Source organism: Cebidichthys violaceus, unplaced genomic scaffold (assembly GCF_023349555.1).
Source record: "Cebidichthys violaceus isolate CVI_PGR_0920_01 unplaced genomic scaffold, fCebVio1.0.p SCAF_76, whole genome shotgun sequence".
In the NCBI taxonomy this organism is placed as follows: domain Eukaryota; kingdom Metazoa; phylum Chordata; class Actinopteri; order Perciformes; family Stichaeidae; genus Cebidichthys; species Cebidichthys violaceus.
The window spans coordinates 684566-703365 of NW_027176960.1; the positions used below are offsets into that span (position 1 = coordinate 684566).

The following is an 18800-nucleotide window of genomic DNA, read 5'->3' on the forward strand; positions in this document are numbered from 1 at the left end:
ATCAACGTAGTGTTGAAGACTCCTCCACACGCTGCACCAACGTAGTGATGAAGACTCCTCCACCGCTGCATCAACGTAGTGATGAAGACTCCTCCACCGCTGCATCAACGTAGTGATGAAGACTCCTCCACACGCTGCACCAACGTAGTGATGAAGACTCCTCCACACGCTGCATCAACGTAGTGATGAAGACTCCTCCACACGCTGCACCAACGTAGTGATGAAGACTCCTCCACCGCTACCAGTGAGAAACGGACTTTCAAAATAATAATAAAAAAAACTAAATAATTGTCGGCGTTAATTAATTAATGCGTTAACTTGCCCAGCACTAATGTATTATATTATATATTAGTATAATACAATACATTAGTATAATATTATATTATATATTATATATTAGTATAATACAATACATTAGTATAATATTATATTATATATTATATATTAGTATAATATAATACATTAGTATAATATTATATTATATATTAGTATAATATAATACATTAGTATAATATTATATTATATATTATATATTAGTATAATATAATACATTAGTATAATATTATATTATCTCATCTCATCTCATCTCATCTTCAACCGCTTATCTGGGATCGGGTCTCGGGGGCAACAGCTCCAGCAGGGGACCCCAAACTTCCCTTTCCCGGGCCACATCAGCCAGCTCTGACTGGGGGATCTCGAGGCGCTCCCAGACCAGTTTGGAGATATAGTCCCTCCATCTGGTCCTGGGCCTCCCTCGGGGTCTCCTCCCAGCCAGTCGTGCCTGGAACACCTCCCTAGGGAGGTGCCCAGGTGGCATCCTCACCAGATGCCCGAACCACCTCAACTGGCTCCTTTCCACGCAAAGGAGCAGCGGCTCTACTCCGAGTCCCTCACGGATGACCGAACTTCTCACCCTATCTCTAAGGGAGACGCCAGCCACCCTCCTGAGGAAACCCATTTCGGCCATAATATATATATTATATTATATATTAGTATAATATAATACATTAGTATAATATTATATTATTATATTATATATTAGTAAAGTAAAGTAACTTCAGGAACAAGAAGACCTAAAAAAACAATGTGAAGAAGATGTACTAACTGCTCCTCCTCTCCTGCAGCTGGAGGAATAGAAGTGACGGAGGACACGGAGGAGGATGGAGAGGAGGAGAAAGAGGAGGGACCAGGTAGGAGGAGTCTGAAGAGGCTCCACTCTGACATCACTTCCTGTCTGGCTCCTGTAACTCTACGTTGTGTGTTTCAGACACCGTCCTGCGTCGGTTCTCCAGCACGTTGCGGTTCTGTTGGGTTCTGCTGTCGGCTCTGCTGGACTCTCTGACTGCCTGGCTCAGCGGTCTGTGTCAGGAGCACATCGACATCTCCACCGTCCTCCGCATCGAGCGCCGCATGCTAACGCAGCAGGCCAAGCAGGTACACGTTCTAAGGACTACAGCTGGTGGAACTACAACAAAGATGGAGGAGTCGTGTTGATTTGTTTGTTATTTGATTGTTTGTTCAGGGTAATGTTCCCACCAGAGAGGCGATCCACGTTTACTACCAAGAACAGATGATGAAGGCCTCCAGAGAGTCAGGTCTGAACTACAGTACCCAAGAGGCCGAGCGGCAGGCCTCAGCAGAGACCAGAAGGGAGGAAGAAGAAGAGGCAGTGAGTCCTGATACTGATGAGGAACCAGATGAGGAACCAGAGAGTAATCCAGATAAACCACAATCAGGACCACTATCAGGAGGAGCTCAACTTGAACCAGAACCAGTATCAGGAGGAGATGGTTCAGGTGAATCAGAAGAAGAACCAGTATCAGGAGGAGATGGTCCAGGTGAACCAGAAGCAGAACCAGTATCAGGAGGAGATTGTCCAGGTGAACCAGAAGAAGAACCAGTATCAGGAGGATATGGACCAGGTGAACCAGAAGAAGAACCAGTATCAGGAGGAGATTGTCCAGGTGAACCAGAAGAAGAACCAGTATCAGGAGGATATGGACCAGGTGAACCAGAAGAAGAACCAGTATCAGGAGGAGATTGTCCAGGTGAACCAGAAGAAGAACCAGTATCAGTAGGAGATTGTCCAGGTGAACCAGAAGCAGAACCAGTGTCAGGAGGAGATTGTCCGGGTGAACTAGAAGCAGAACCAGTATCTGAAGGATATGGACCAGGTGAACCAGAAGCGGAACCAGTACCTGGAGCAGATAGTCCAGGTGAACCAGTTTCAGCAGAGCCTTCATCCTCAGGACTTGAACCAGAGAGAGTAACAGTGGAAGATTATCCAGAAGGCCCGGTGACTACAATCAGCCAAAGAAGGCGACCCAAACTGACCCGGATGGAGAGAGTCCAGTCTTCATGGTCCTCCTCATCTTCAGAGGAAGAACCGATGAGGTGGGTCCTCCTGGAGGAGAAGAAACATGATCAAGATAATTGTTCCTGTAGATGTTTCCCTCTTTTATTTTTTCTGTCTGTTTGAACAGAACTGAAGAATCAAAGCCGACTCACACCAGCGCCTCCTCCCCCACCTCCCGCTGCTCCCTCCTCCTCCCCCCCTCCTACAGCCTGGCTCTGGGGCTGGATCTGCATGAGGAGGAGGAGGAGGAGGCTGGGGAGGGATTCAGGAGGCGGCGGCGGAGTGACTTCCTGTCTGACTCGGCCTCCACTTCCTGTCCGGCAGCGGCGTCTCGCGCTCAGGAGCTGACGGCCAGCGAGCTGCTGCGGAGCAGGTGAGTTCACAGGTGAGTCACCTGAGATCCTCCACACCTGTGACCCTGCTGGAGGTTTCACACTCTCTGCTTCACTCCTGTGTTTTTTCAGGACCTTCTACGACGAGGAGCTGGAGGCGTCGGACCGTTTCTACAGCGACCAGCACCAGCTGCTCCAGATGTGCTACGCCCTCTACAACATCCTGGCAGCCAGGTGAGCTCCGATCCACAGGTAAGTCCTTCAGATATCCCTCTGCTGTTGCTAAGATGCTCCCTCTGTCAGGTCGGAGACGGTGTGCTACCTGGTCATTGTGTTGAACCACATGGTGTCCGCCAGCTGTCTGACGTTGGTACTTCCTGTTCTGGTGTTTCTGTGGGCGACGCTGTCCGTCCCTCGGCCCAGTAAGACCTTCTGGATGACGGCCATCATCTACACCGAGGTTCTCTCAACTTAACTTTATTTAAAACGTTCATTCACCTGTCGACAGGTCGGCGTTTTAACATTCAGTCTGTCCACCTGTCTGTGTCCTCAGGTCACCATCGTCATCAAGTATTTCTTCCAGTTCGGTTTCTTTCCGTTTAACCAGAAGCTGGAGGTGGATCGCTCCAAACCGTTCCACCCACCAAACATCCTGGGGGTGGAGAAGAAGGAAGGCTACGTCCTCTATGACCTCCTGCAGCTGCTCGCTTTGTTCTACCACAGAGCCATACTCAAGGTAAAGAGCTCTAAATTATAGAACACAGAGTCATAATTAAGGTATAAAGCTCTATATTATAAACTTTACCCTCCACAGTGTCACGGACTCTGGGACCAGACCACGGAGACTGACGCCATCCATCACCATGACAACCAGGCAGACTCCGCCCACGGCTCTGCCTCCGTCGATCCGACCGAGCTCACCGGCACGTTGCGGCGGCGTCGAGGCCGGAGACGGACGAACTCCGGCTCCATCCAGCTGCGCTCTCCTGCAGGTAGAACCTCACACCTGAACTTAAAGGCTACCACCTCACGATGAAGGGACGAGCACTGATAACGGGTCCTGGTCCAGCACTAATAGCACTGATAACGAGTCCTGGTCCAGCACTAATAGGACTGATAACGGGTCCTGGTCCAGCACTAATAGCACTGATAACGAGTCCTGGTCCAGCACTAATAGCACCGATAACGGGTCCTGGTCCAGCACTAATAGCACCGATAACGAGTCCTGGTCCAGCACTAATAGCACTGATAACGAGTCCTGGTCCAGCACTAGTCGCACCGATAAGGAGTCCTGGTCCAGCACTAATAGCACCGATAACGAGTCCTGGTCCAGCACTAATAGCACCGATAACGAGTCCTGGTCCAGCACTAATAGCACTGATAACGGGTCCTGGTCCAGCACTAATAGCACCGATAACGGGTCCTGGTCCAGCACTAATAGCACTGATAACGGGTCCTGGTCCAGCACTAATAGCACTGATAACGGGTCCTGGTCCAACACTAATAGCACTGATAACGGGTCCTGGTCCAACACTAATAGCACTGATAACGGGTCCTGGTCCAGCACTAATAGCACTGATAACGCGTCCTGGTCCAGCACTAATAGCACTGATAATGAGTCCTGGTCCAGCACTTCGAGAATGAAAACACAACTCCAAACGATTGCAGTTTCTGAGCATGCTCAGTGAGTTTATTTTCCTTTAGAGGTATTATATGCAAATAAAGGATTATCTTATCTTAACTTAAAATATCAGATACACGGTGGCCTGTAGCTCGGTTTATAGGGACTTGACTTGTGACTGAACTGATAGGTCGCCGGTTCAAGTACAAATACATTCATAATTGTATATAAGTACTGTTGACATGTTCCTCTGTGTGTTTTTCAGGCAGTTTGAGCTCCAGAGCTCAGCAGCCCGGCAGGTTTGATCTGCTGCTGGAGAAACTCAGGGAGCTCTCCATCAGAGCCAAGGAGTTCTCTGTTAGCAGGTATGCTAATGCTCAAGCTAACCAGTACCAGTGACACCAAGTCTCATTTATTACTCAGCAGAAAGTCATCTAAATACTTATGTTGTACCGTAAGTTCTATGACTCTCTCTCTCTCTTTCAGGTGTTTGTCTCTCTACCGTCCCGTCCTTCACTTCTTCAGAGCTCTCGTCCAACCAGAATACAGCGCCGTCACCGATGTTTACGTCCTCATGTTCCTCGCCGACACCGTCGACTTCATCATCATCGTCTTCGGCTTCTGGGCCTTTGGAGTAAAGTTTAATTTACTGATGCATCCCATCATGTTCACTGTTTTATTCTATTTTATCTTCTTAACTTCATTGTTTTATTGTTTATTGTTTTATTCTTCATTGTTTTCTTCTGTTATTTCCCAGAAACACTCTGCGGCTGCTGACATCACTTCCTCCCTCTCAGAGGACCAGGTTCCTGAAGCGTTCTTGGTGATGGTTCTGATCCAGTTCGGTACGTCTACCTGTCTGCTTGTCTCTGTGTCTGTGTGTGTCTGTCTGTTTAGCTGTCTCACTGTCCACCTGTCTGTCTGCAGGTACCATGGTGATAGACAGGGCTCTGTATTTGAGGAAGACCGTTTTGGGGAAGTTAGTCTTTCAGGTGATTTTGGTTTTTGGGATTCACTTCTGGATGTTCTTCATCCTGCCAACCGTCACTGAGAGGTGAGTCACCTCTACAGCGGGCCTCATTAACATAATCAAGCTGCAGCATTAACATAATTAAGCTGCCTCATTAACATAATTAAGCTGCTAGAAGTTACAGAATCAGTAAGACTACTGCAGTAAATAACACCTGATGTTTGTCTCTCTGTCTGTCTGCCCTCAGGCGATTCAATCAGAACCTGGTGGCTCAGCTCTGGTATTTTGTAAAGTGTGTTTACTTCGGCCTGTCGGCCTATCAGATTCGATCTGGATACCCGACACGAGTTCTGGGAAACTTCCTGACGAAGAGCTACAACTACCTCAACCTCTTCCTCTTCCAGGGGTGAGTCTGACTGTTAGCCTAGCTTAGCACAAAGACTGAAAGCAGGTGGAAACTGTTAGCCTAGTTTAGCAATAAGATTAGAAGTAAGGGGAAACGATTAGCCTAGCTTAGCACTAAGGCTAGAAGTATGGGGAAACTATAAGCCTAGCTTAGCACTAACAGTGGAAGTAAGAGGAGACTATTAGCCTAGCTTAGCAATACGCTCTGGCTACCTGTCTGGCTCTTTACTTGTCTACCTGTCTCTTTACCTGGCTATCCACTTGTCTGTTTCTTTACCTGTCTGTCTCTCTACCTGTCTGTCTACCTATCTGTCTCTTTACCTGTCTGTCTCTCTACTTGTCTGTCTACCTATCTGTCTCTTTACTTGTCTGTCTCTCTACCTGTCTGTCTACCTATCTGTCTCTTTACCTGTCTGTCCACTTGTCTGTTTCTTTACCTGTCTGTCTCTCTACCTACCTGTCTCTTTACCTGTCTGTCTCTCTACCTGTCTGTCTACCTATCTGTCTCTTTACCTATCTGTCCACTTGTCTGTTTCTTTACCTGTCGGTCTCTCTACCTGTCTCTTTACTTGTCTCTTTCCCTGTCATTCTCTTTCCCTGTCTGTCTCTCTACCTGTCTGTCTGTAGTTTCCGTCTGGTCCCCTTCCTGACCGAGCTGAGGGCGGTGATGGACTGGGTGTGGACAGACACCACTCTGTCTCTGTCCTCCTGGATCTGTGTGGAGGACGTTTATGCCCACTGCTTCGTCTTAAAGTGCTGGAGGGAGTCTGAGAAGGTATGCGTCTTTCTGTGTGTGCATGTATATTTATGTATATTTTGTGTGTATTTGTACACAGAGGTACTCTAAGCCTTGTGGGCAGAATAATTGTGTGTATATATTTATGTATATTTTGTGTGTATTTGTACACAGAGGTACCCTCAGCCTCGTGGGCAGAAGAAGAAGCGTGTGGTGAAGTACGGGATGGGCGGTCTGATCGTTCTGCTGCTGATCTGCATCGTTTGGTTTCCTCTGCTCTTCATGTCTCTTGTCAAGTCTGTCGCCGGTGTCGTCAACCAACCGATTGACGTCTCTTTGACCATCACACTAGGAGGCTTCCAGGTAACGTTACCTGTACAGCCACATCTGTACCAACACACCTGTTATAGCGTGAACGGATCCCGTCACTCCTTACGGCTGTCCTTCCTGCGTGGGTTAGTTTCCTCACGGAGGTATCAGAACAATACCTTCGGCCTTTTATCTCACCCCCTAAAGCTAAATCGTTAGGAGTTTCGGAATTATTGTCTTCCTGAGAGTCTTGTACGGCTACGCCCTAGGCGCTCTCAGTAGGATGTAACCCTAACACCCAGTATGAATAGTTATGTAGAATGTCTGTACTTTACTATTGCCTGTTATGAACTTTTCATCATTTATGACTAACACTGCTAAGTCTTCACCCAGAGCACTCACCATTAAGTTCCTCTGGTAGAGTCAGTCGTCACCTCTGTATCACACGGTTAACGGACAGGGGAAGAGGGTAACTTAATCTTAAAAACAGAGTCTTCAGTTTGGATCCAGTCACTTACAAATGGTAAGGCTGTGGTTTTATTAAAGATCACATAGAACAATTTCAATTCAATGAAACAGTCTCTCTCAGTCTGTGAGTTTTGTTTATTTTATTTTTTTTTCATGCTGTCTTCTATCCCTTCTGTGAGTGGGTAAGACAGCAGAAGGGTCTATTAAAGAAGTCTCTCCCAGTATCTACGCTGTGGAAAAAGCAGAATCTCACAGTTTTTCTGCTTCTTTTATGCTACTAGTAGTTGTAGTAGTTTTAGTAGTACTGTCACTGACTTGCTCTTGTTGTTGACAGTATTAGCAGTAATAGTAGTATGAGTAGTACTATCACAGACTTGCTCTTGTTGTTGACAGTGTTAGCAGTAATAGTAGTAGCTGTAGTAGTATGAGTAGTACTATAATTGACTTGCTCTTGTTGTTGACAGTATTAGCAGTAATAGTAGTAGTTGTAGTAGTTTTAGTAGTACTATCACTGACTTGCTCTTGTTGTTGACAGTATTAGCAGTAATAGTAGTAGTTGTAGTAGTATGAGTAGTACTATCACTGACTTGCTCTTGTTGTTGACGACAGTATTAGCAGTAATAGTAGTAATAGTAGTAGTTGTAGTAGTACTATAATTGACTTGCTCTTGTTGTTCACAGTATTAGCAGTAATAGTAGTAGTTGTAGTAGTATGAGTAGTACTATAATTGACTTGCTCTTGTTGTTGACAGTATTAGCAGTAATAGTAGTAGTTGTAGTAGTTTTAGTAGTACTATCACTGACTTGCTCTTGTTGTTGACGACAGTATTAGCAGTAATAGTAGTAGTTGTAGTAGTATGAGTAGTACTATCACTGACTTGCTCTTGTTGTTGACGACAGTATTAGCAGTAATAGTAGTAGTTGTAGTAGTATGAGTAGTACTATAATTGACTTGCTCTTGTTGTTGACAGTATTAGCAGTAATAGTAGTAGTTGTAGTAGTTTTAGTAGTACTATCACTGACTTGCTCTTGTTGTTGACAACAGTATTAGCAGTAATAGTAGTAGTTGTAGTAGTATGAGTAGTACTATCACTGACTTGCTCTTGTTGTTGACGACAGTATTAGCAGTAATAGTAGTAGTTGTAGTAGTATGAGTAGTACTATAATTGACTTGCTCTTGTTGTTGACAGCCCATCTTCACGATGAGTGCTCAGCAGAATCAACTCAAAGATCTGACTGAGGAAGACTTCAACTCCTTCACCAGCTCCTACAGCTACACACCTGTAAGTACTTTTTTACTAACATTCAGACACCAACTGCAGTTCTGGTGCTAAAGCGTGTAGGTTTATACCAGTAACTCTGTGGCTGTATTTCCCAGAGTGCCTTGCAGTTCCTGGAGGCTTACGGTCATGAGGACGTGACATTGGCGGAGCTGCCGGGCAGCAGTAACTCTCTGTGGACCATCAGTCCTCCCAGCAGGCAGTACCTGAGCCAGGTGCTCAGTCTGGACCACTTCCCTCTGACATTGTCCTGGACTGTTCAGAGGTCAGCTTCACTCTATTGATCAATAATCAATACTTATTAATCCTTTCGACATACTATACTATGACTTTTGAATGACTTTTTTCGACATACTGTACTGGCTTTTTTTGACATACTATACTATGACTTTTTTAATGACTTTTTTCGACATGCTATATGGTGACTTTTTTCGACATTATACTGTGACTTTTTTAGATATACCATACTATGACTTTTTTTGACATACTGTACTGTGACTTTTTTTGACATGCTATACTGTGACTTTTTTCGACATACTGTACTGTGACTTTTTTCGAAATACTATACTATGACTTTTTTAATTACTTTTTTCGACATACTATACTATGACTTTTTTAATACATTTTTTCGACATGCGATAATATGACTTTTTCGACATGCTATAATATGACTTTTTCAACATGCTATAATATGACTTTTTTCGACATGCTATACTATGACTTTTTTTGACATACTGTACTGTGACTTTTTTCGACATATTATACTGTGACTTTTTTCGACATAATATACTGACTTTTTTAATGACTTTTTTCGACATATTATAATGTGACTTTTTTAGATATACCATACTATGACTTTTTTCGACATACTGTACTGTGACTTTTTTCGACATTATACTGTGACTTTTTTAGATATACCATACTATGACTTTTTTCGATATGCTATACTGTGACTTTTTTCGACATACTGTACTGTGACTTTTTTCGACATGCTATACTGTGACTTTTTTCGACATTATACTGTGACTTTTTTAGATATACCATACTATGACTTTTTTCGATATGCTATACTGTGACTTTTTTCGACATACTGTACTGTGACTTTTTTAATGACTTTTTTGACATGTTATACTATTACTTTTTTCAACATGCTATACTATGACTTTTTTTATGACTTTTTTCGACATCTTATACTACGACTTTTTTCGACATGCTATATATATATATATATATATATATATAGCTTGAGAGACGAAACACTTTTTACATCATTTATCATCATTTCATTCAGTCACATGAGGCTGATCATTCTGAGGGTTTGATGAGATTAATCATTTAACAGAAACAATCATATTCTGAGTTATGTAATAATCACGTCACAATCACAATTTCAAAACGTACAGATGCAAATAATTCATAAATAAGATAAACGCATTCTGCCGTATGAATCAATCCTGTGCTTATAAACTGAACACAGTTTGTTAAAGAGGTAACAGAGAAAACACCTCTACAGTGATGATTACTGTGTGTCTTTATTAGTTTTTAGTATTATCAGTTACTATTAAGTACAGTGATCATGTGAACAAACACAAACCTTCAAAAGTCTCTCCAGCTGTTTAACCTGTGATCATCTGTCAGTCATCAGAAACAGACGGCTTCAGAGGAAAGGACGTTTCATGTGTCTTAAAACATATTCCCTCGTTCCTCTCTCCTCGCGTGGTTTCCTCCATGCATCCCTGATGGGAGGAACAAAGACACAAGCAAAGGACCCAAGTTATTGGAAACGGGGATGCAATTAAGAGACTTGAGATGTACCTTCTTTGTACTGTGTTTTCACAGGAACCTGAGTCTGGGGGCAAAGGCGGAGCTTGCATCAGGTAAACATGTGACCTATCTGGACGACCAGACTCGCCTGGAGCTGATCCAGCTGCTGAACGGGACGAGGTCACTTCCTGTGTGAGTACAGGGGGAGGGGTCTACATACAAATGGGTGGGGCCATGTGTGCAGGTGTGTTGTTTGTTGCAGGTAGAGTTGTGTTAAGTGTGTTTGTTTTCAGTGTCATACAGGAAGTGTTTCCGTGTTTCATTCGAGCTCCCAGCGACTCCAACTCCAAACCCATCGAACAGCTTTACCCAGGTGTTTATATTCATCATAAAAACACAAAGCTCCATTCATATGTATGTATTATAAGGGATTATAACTGTTACAAGGTATTGTAAAATAATATAGAGGATTATAAATCATTATATATCATTATAAACATTATAAAACATAAAGGACATCAAGAGATTTACAGTTTATAGTACTGCAGTACTCTCTGTTAACTACAAGTACTGCTCCCCTCTCTGGTCCAATCAGACGACCACTACAAGGACATCCTACTGGCCCTGGAGCGGTCGACCAATCAGAGCCGAGAGATCCAGGACTGGTGGATCGTCGACCAACCAGCTGCCAGCCTGGTGCACATCGGAGGCGGATCTTCGCTGAGTGACAGGAGGGAGGCGGGGCTTCAGCTGTTTGTGTTCAGTGATAAAGTCAGTCCTCCGAGTCTGGGCTTCCTGGCTGGATACGGGTACACAACATTACCTTCAAGTACTGCAATACCTGTAGTATTATTATTGCTTTAACACACGACGGTACTGCAGTAGCTGTAGTACTTGTCGGTTTTGCAGTAGTACTATTACTACTTGTTGACGCTCTGTTCTCCCTCAGCATCATGGGACTTTATGCGTCGGTGGTTCTGGTGATCGGGAAGTTCGTACGGGAGTTCTTCAGTGGGATTAGTCACTCCATCATGTTCGAGGAGCTTCCGTGTGTCGACCGCATTCTCAAACTCTGCACCGACGTCTTCCTGGTACACATGAAATAAAAACACTTTATTTACACAATCACATGCTCGGTGTTGGCTGCTGTGATCTGACTGGTCGTTCTCTGTTCCAGGTGAGAGAGACCGGTGAGCTGGAGTTGGAGGAGGAGCTTTATGCCAAACTGATCTTCTTGTATCGATCGCCGGAGACTCTGATCAAATGGACGCGACGATGACCTCGTCCATCGATGCGGAACCTGTGGTGACGTCACCACTGTCTCTGAATCTGCGGTTCTCCAGGTGGAACCCTCAGTCAAAGAACATGGGGGGGCGGAGCTAACCGCGGAGCTAACCGATCTGAGGACAGTGGTCGTTTCCATTCAGTTCCAAACTTTTGAAATGTAAAATGATCAACAAGTGTTGACTCCTGATGATCAATACCTGAATAACCCCACTGCTGACACTCATTGACTTCCTGTGATACTGGAACTATTACAGTTATTCATGTTGTATTAAACACTTCTGATGTATCACTCAACAATCAAGTCACACAGCTGCTCTCACTTATTTCTATTAGCACTATGTTAGCTTCAATTAGCTGTATGCTAGTTCTACATTAGCATTATGTTAGTTGTATGTTAGCCATACATTAGCTTTGTGTTGGGTTTTCCTAAGCTAAATATTAGCCAAAATTAGCTCTATTATGTTGCAGGGTGTTTATCAACAGGTTAATACCAGTGGTGGAGAGGTGGGTGGATTGATATCTAAAACAGGCCTACTGATAATGATAAAGTTAGTGTCAATGATATTCGGGAACCAGAGACCCTGTCTGTCCCGGTTTGTCCCAGATGTCCCGGTTTGTCCTGGTTTCTAGCTGGGTGTCCCGAGTCCTGACAAATATTTTTATAACAACAACCAAACTATTCCAGTTTTGACCTCAGTTAAAATGATCATATTAACTATTTAATACTTGTTTTCAGCGTTTATGATTTCCCATTCATTATTAAATTAAAATAAAATTCTACGGTGAGCATTTTTACTTGTGCTAATACACTAACCGCTGAAATAAATGTTCCCCTTCCTGATGAAAACTCTAACGGTCCGTTAAGTGTACCGAACGTTCACGTATGCAAAGCTCTCGTTAGCATTAGCATAATGTAAGGTCTACTTAGCACCACATTAGCTTTATGTAACTTCTATACTTAAGCTCTATGTTGGCTCTGTGTCTGCTTTCACTAGCACTAAATTAGCTCCATGTTAGCACACATTAGCATACATACAAAGTTCTTATCACCTACTGCCAACCCTACTACGCTAGCTAAAATATGAGCTCTGGGTTAGCTCCTTGTCAGTTGTACATTTCCTTTATGTTAGCTCTTGTTAGCTCATTCAAGCTGTGCTCATGGTGACAGGTGATTGCAGCTAAGCTAAGCTATGCTAAGATAAATGTAGGCTACCCTATAAAGGAAGGACAAAGGTGTGAGATGAGCCAGTGTTAGCATGGAAATAAGTGAAAACAGCTGTTCATACAGTCACAACATGACACTGGATATATATTATGATATATATTCAGTCCTACTGACAGAAAACTGGAAGTAACGGTAACATGTTTAGAAACTTGGTGTTAATCGTTAGTGGTTGATAGTAAATCTGTAAATCTGTCTTTTATGACCGATAATAACTGTAAACTTGTGTCTTCTGTGAATATTTGAAACTAAAATAGTGAATAAGTTAAAATAAAAGACATTTGTTTACCTGACAGAGTCAGCTGTTTGTTGGTGCAGTCACCTGTTGAGACACCTGTTCACCCGTTTACCTGTTTACCTGTTCACCATCGCAGACATCAAGTCAGGCTAAAGCACCAAACATGGACTAAAACACCAGAACATACCAAACTAAACATAGGCTAAACACAGGAGAATACCGGACCAAAGGTGGACTAAAACACAGAGAATACTGGACCAAAGGTGGACTAAAACACCAGAGAATACTGGACCGAAGGTGGACTAAAACACCAGAGAATACTGGACCGAAGGTGGAATAAAACACCAGAGAATACTGGACCGAAGGTGGACTAAAACACAGAGAATACTGGACCAAAGGTGGACTAAAACACAGAGAATACTGGACCAGCCTGGGAGTATTTGCCAGTGCTGAGGCAAATATTTGACAAAAAGCCAAACTCAATGTGCTATATTTTGATTTATTGATGGAAATGTTTCTGTTCAAATCAGGCAATCAGAGCAGAGAGTGAAAACTTACCAGCTGTTAAAACTTCAGAGAAAAGTCCTCATCTGATTGGACGATACTTTAAAATCAAACCTCAGACTGTATTTCTTTCCTTTGAACAGCGTCATGCTGATGGAGATGTTTGGTTCATCATTTATATTAAAGTGATTAACGATGTTAAAACATTTCAGGGTCATTTAACCCTTTAAAACCCATTCAAACACATCATGTTACATTCTATGCAGATGATGCTCTTCTCTTATTTTGGTCATTCCAAATATGTAGATGTAGAAAAATTCCACTTTTTTCTTAATGTGAAACTAATATTTGACTTGTAAGTTTTCTGTCATGAGACTTTTGAATAAAGAGTTAAATAACTAGTGTGGGCGTTAAAGGGTTAAAGGTACAGAGGAATACATATGTTAAAACGCTTCCTCCGCCAGACGTCCACATTAATACATACAATATGACAAATATATACACATGATGAGTATAAAAACATTCCCTGGTGTCTGATAAGAAGAAGCAGGCAGTAACATAAATGAGCTTCATTCATCCATCTGGAAGACTTCCTTATTGCTACACGTGTCCCTCCACATCCAGAACCAACACTTCCTGATGTGATGCTGATCGATGATGTCATGCTGATGTCATTGATGACTCGTGCTGTCAATCACAGAGCTGTCCTCCCGATTGGTCGGTCCTCCCTTCATCCCTCCTCCTCCGTCTGCATCGAACCAGAATCCGCCTGTGAGATCATCCTCAGCTTCTCCCTGTTGGAGAACTTCCTGTGTGACGTCACACGGTGCGATGATGTCATCTCGGTGGACTCAAACGATTCGTCCTCCCCGTGTGTCAGTTTGCTGTAACCGGCGGCGCCGCCAGTCGGCAGGCTTCGCCTCCTGCAGGGGGGGGCCGGAGTGGACGAGGACAAGGAGAGGAGGTGAGACAGGGACGACAGCGACAGGTAGGAGGGGGTGAGGGAGGAGGAGGAGAGGAGGAGCAGCGCCTCCTTGTGGAGGCTGGAGGAGCTGCGGGACGCTGCTGGAGTGGAGGAGCACAGAGGAGGAGGAAGAGGAGGACATGCAGGCTCCTCCTCCTCCTCCTCCTCCTCCTCCTCCCCCCTGTGGCCCACCCCCGCCCGAGCCAAATGCCTCCTGGGGGGGGTGGAGGACCGCGGGCGGCGCAGCGGTAAGGTGAAGGAGCTGAGCGCCTCCTTCTGCAGGGAGGTCCAGCAGGTGGAGAGGTGGGGGGGGCTGAAGCTGGGGGGGAGGGAGAGTCTGTGGGAGGAGGAGGAGGAGGTGGGGGGAGGAAGAGCGTCCGGCTGGTCCTGGTAGATACTGAACACTGTGTCTCCTCCTCCTCCTCCTCCTCCTTCACCTCTTACTCCTCCTCCACCTCCTCCACCTCTTCCTCCTCCTCCTCCCTCCCTCCTGTTCAGCAGCGAGGCGGGGTACGCCCTGGGTTTGGTCTCCAGGCTCTTGGATTGGACGTAGTTAACGAGGCCATTGAGAGGATTGGCTGAGGAGCGGCGGGCGGAGGAGGAGGCGGGGTTTGGTTTTCGGAGGCCGTGGAGGTCGATGACGGTCGAGTAAATGTCCCGCAGGTTGATCACTTTGGTCTTTTTGTCGCGGTTCTCGTGCAGGACGGCGTTCGCACAGATGAAGAGGAAGATCCCGATGCCCATGATGAGAGGACCCAAGACCTTCAGCCTATCAGAGCACAGATACCTGAGGAGACATTTAATACAGCCAATCAGAGCACAGATACTGAGGAGACATTTAATACAGCCAATCAGAGCACAGATACCTGAGGAGACATTTAATACAGCCAATCAGAGCACAGATACTGAGGAGACATTTAATACAGAGAATTGGGCCTGCTTGTTCTGCAGAGCAGTCAAAAGCCTGAATTGAGTTTGAAGATAACACCAAAGCTCCAGGAGACGCTGACTTTTCATCCAAACTCAACACTGAGGTCTCATTGGACGAGAGCCACAGACACCCCAAAACTTCCTGTGCTGTCCCTGAAACTATAAAACTCTGCGTCCCCTCCAGCTCTTTGCCATCCAATGCGATTTGATTTGCATGCAATGGAGTGCTTTTAAAAGAACCTCGGTCATGGTCTTAACTTCATTGGATGAATAGACTGTTTTTTTTGGATCCTGAAGATCCTGAAGAAGAGAACGGATAACTTCTATGCCCCGTTCTCTCCCCATTAACGGCAACATTTTGCCGGTCATGAGGACGAGAATTTCCTTAATTTCCGAGGAAAACTTTCTGCCACACAGAGGGAGCCGAGTTTTAACCAAGAAGAACCACTTTGACCATGAAGAAGTCGTCTCACAGTAAGAGGCTTGTGTCTGGGCAGAGTTAGGTCATAGTGTGTTTATTACTGTGTTGTGTATTGTTCTATGTTTACTGTATTGTTATAACGTGTTGTTGTGTGTTTACGGACCGCCGAGTTCCGTTAGTGCTGTTTAGAAACTACTATTGTGTTCCATACTGCTGTAATAGTGTTGTGTTAGATCATCACCGCGAGTGAAGTTGGTAGTTGTGACACTTTATCAGTTAAAAGATCAGAACCACGGCCAAATCTAACTTTACCAGTCGGGTTTCTGTGTGATAGAAAAACAGTTTCTGTATTTTATTGCGGCGGTGAAGCTCTGCCTTGTTTTGAAGGCCCCCCCCCCTCCATGCATGTGTATTGTGATTACAGCTGATATCAAACCTTCACTGTGTACTCTGAATGTGTAATAGTACTTTGACTATTAACATTGTGAGTGAATACTAACTATTAGTTTATAGTTTGGTTATTGGTCCCTGTTCTCAGGGTGGTGCCCCGTTATTAAGAATTGTTAATAATTCTATTGATGTCAATAATTTAGTTTTTCATATTTGCTGATAACCAAACACGCTCCTGATAGATCCCAACAACAGATACCTGTAGAGACATTTAATACAGCCACTAGTTTCCGAAGACTTTGTTTACCTGTCCAGAAAATCCTCCAGAAAGCCTCGTGGAAGCTGTCCGGTCGTCCCGTTTATCGTTTCTGTCCGGTTGAAACCATCATCTCCTCCTCCTCCTCCTCCTCCATCATCCTCTCCTTGGTGTCCCCTCGCCTCCTCTCCTCCCTAGAAACAGTTAGAGAAACAAAACATCTTGTTCACAACTGGTTGGACTTCTGTGTGGAAGACAGTCCAGTAGTTGTTTCCTGTGTCTGAATAAAGACTGAAAGTGATCATTCTCACCTGAGCCTCAGCAGGTGTGGCTCTGCTGGAGGACACCGAGGCCATGGCGGTGGCCTCCTGAGGCTGAGCGCTGAAGAACAGTCCGTCTCGAGGCCAGTAGCCCAGAGCCGCCATGACCACGCCCACCAGCAGGACCAGGACGCCCAGCGCCGCCACCAGACCCGACACCGAAAACAGCTTCAGCTTCCCCTTCACCACCACCACCTCGTTTCTCCTGAGGGGTCAGGAAGTGACATCGTTGTGTACAGGCCGGTGACATCACTGCTGAGGTTCAGACTGTGTGTGTGTGTGTGTGTGTGTGTGTGTGTTACCTCTTATTCTTGTTCTTCCTCTTGTGTGTGTGTGCTTTGTGTGGTTTGGACCTCAGTGAGTCCTGTCGCCGTGCGTTGATTCGCAGGAGGCCGCCAGTCGCGATCATCACCACCCACCAATCAGACGGTGGCTAAGCAGGCTAAGCCCCGCCCACTGCCACCTCACCTGTACTCAGTCACCGACTTCCTGTAAGAGAGACAGGTAGAGGCAGAGAGAAAGGTAGAGGGACAGAGACAAGTAGAGGCAGGTAGAGGGACAGAGACAGGTAGAGGCAGAGAGACAGGTAGAGGCAGAGAGACAGGTAGAGGGACAGAGACAGGTAGAGGGGCAGAGAGACAGGTAGAGGGACATTGACAGGTAGAGGCAATGAGAGAGGTAGAGGGAGAGACAGGTAGAGGGACAGAGACAGGTAGAGGGAGAGAGACAGGTAGAGGCAGAGAGACAGGTAGAGGGACAGAGACAGGTAGAGGAAGAGAGACAGGTAGAGGGAGAGAGACAGGTAGAGGTAGAGAAACAGGTAGAGGCAGAGAGACAGGTAGAGGGACAGAGACAGGTAAAGGGAGAGAGACAGGTAAAGGGAGAGAGACAGGTAGAGGGACAGAGACAGGTAGAGGGACAGAGACAGGTTGAGGGAGAGAGACAGGCTGGTTATCTTGTGACTTCTGGTTTTGTTTTCTTCTGAAAAACATATCAACATTTAATGTACCTGGACAAAGAGACACTGATTTATTATCATGACCTCATTAATATTACCTCAAGCTTCTCTATCACTTGACCACAAACGACCACAGACACAACAACCTCAAAGAGACACAAAACAACCTCAAAGAGACACAAAACCTCAGACAGACACAAAACAAGTGCCTACATCTCCCAACATGCATTGCAGCTCCTCTACAGGAGTCTCTGTGACTCACGTGTTCCTCCTCCACCTGCTACAACTATTAATATACTGATCAATACATCAGTCCTTCAGTTCATTCAACCGATCAATAACATACGAGTCCAGAGAGGACAAGACAGTATCGATCATCAATACTGATCAACAACAACACACACACACACACACACACACACACACACACACACACACACACACACACACACACACACACACACACACACACACACACACACACACACACACACACAGACCAGTACCGATCAGTACTGCACCACTGGTCTAGTCAATGATTGATGCATATTGATCGATAGAACACAGAATCAATCAGAATGAGATCTCACCGTTGGAGCTCCGGTCGCTTCATGTTTCTCCTCTTTTCTCTTCATCTTCATCCTCCTGCTGCTGCTGCTCGTCTTTAAATGTGTCCTCACGTCTCTCTCCCCCCCCCCCCCCCCCCCCCCTCTCTGGTAGTTCTGCAGTGATGTTGAGTGTAAATGAATTTCCTCCTCCAGAGAGAGAGAGAGAGAGAGAGAGAGAGAGAGAGAGACACACAGGTTCCTCCCAACACCCCACAACCTGTCTGTCTCTCCACCTGTCTGTCTCTACAGTGAACTTCTTTCATTACTTTGAGGACGTTTGTCAACATTTGATGAACTGAAGGACGAATGCAGAAAACAGGATTAACAGATTATGAATGAAGGTCTCTTCAGACAGGAACCCGTCTCACACTAACCCGTCTGTCTCTCCGTCTGTCTCACTGCTCTCTGGTCTGCTGTGAATCCTCCATCTCTGATGCTGCTGTTGCTAGGAGACAGAGGCAG

General features: G+C 45.1%; 2 protein-coding genes across 2 annotated transcripts in view; one reads left to right on the plus strand and one right to left on the minus strand.

The window, feature by feature from the left end:
* The window catches only part of LOC137892147 (piezo-type mechanosensitive ion channel component 2-like), a 35225-nt gene extending 22183 nt beyond the window's left edge, over positions 1-13042 (plus strand). The window contains exons 34-55 of the mRNA XM_068737075.1: positions 1125-1190; positions 1268-1434; positions 1523-2394; positions 2484-2729; positions 2821-2922; positions 2992-3148; positions 3242-3424; positions 3503-3680; positions 4575-4674; positions 4796-4943; positions 5067-5154; positions 5237-5363; positions 5527-5685; positions 6312-6459; positions 6595-6783; positions 8387-8479; positions 8575-8741; positions 10316-10432; positions 10534-10613; positions 10836-11049; positions 11190-11331; positions 11418-13042. Of these exons, the coding sequence (XP_068593176.1) occupies positions 1125-1190; positions 1268-1434; positions 1523-2394; positions 2484-2729; positions 2821-2922; positions 2992-3148; positions 3242-3424; positions 3503-3680; positions 4575-4674; positions 4796-4943; positions 5067-5154; positions 5237-5363; positions 5527-5685; positions 6312-6459; positions 6595-6783; positions 8387-8479; positions 8575-8741; positions 10316-10432; positions 10534-10613; positions 10836-11049; positions 11190-11331; positions 11418-11519 (3845 nt within the window). The 3' untranslated portion in view covers positions 11520-13042. The remainder of the gene's footprint in view (positions 1-1124; positions 1191-1267; positions 1435-1522; positions 2395-2483; positions 2730-2820; positions 2923-2991; positions 3149-3241; positions 3425-3502; positions 3681-4574; positions 4675-4795; positions 4944-5066; positions 5155-5236; positions 5364-5526; positions 5686-6311; positions 6460-6594; positions 6784-8386; positions 8480-8574; positions 8742-10315; positions 10433-10533; positions 10614-10835; positions 11050-11189; positions 11332-11417) is intronic.
* A 424-nt stretch (positions 13043-13466) lies between these two features.
* On the minus strand, positions 13467-18411 carry LOC137892160 (transmembrane protein 200C-like). The gene is made up of 5 exons (XM_068737109.1): positions 18321-18411; positions 17075-17261; positions 16764-16977; positions 16504-16646; positions 13467-15242 (listed from the first exon to the last, which is right to left on the minus strand). Exons 2-5 carry the CDS (start codon positions 17179-17181, stop codon positions 14222-14224), a joined length of 1485 nt encoding a protein of 494 aa, XP_068593210.1. The 5' UTR covers positions 17182-17261; positions 18321-18411; the 3' UTR covers positions 13467-14221.
* Positions 18412-18800: the final 389 nt, after the last annotated feature.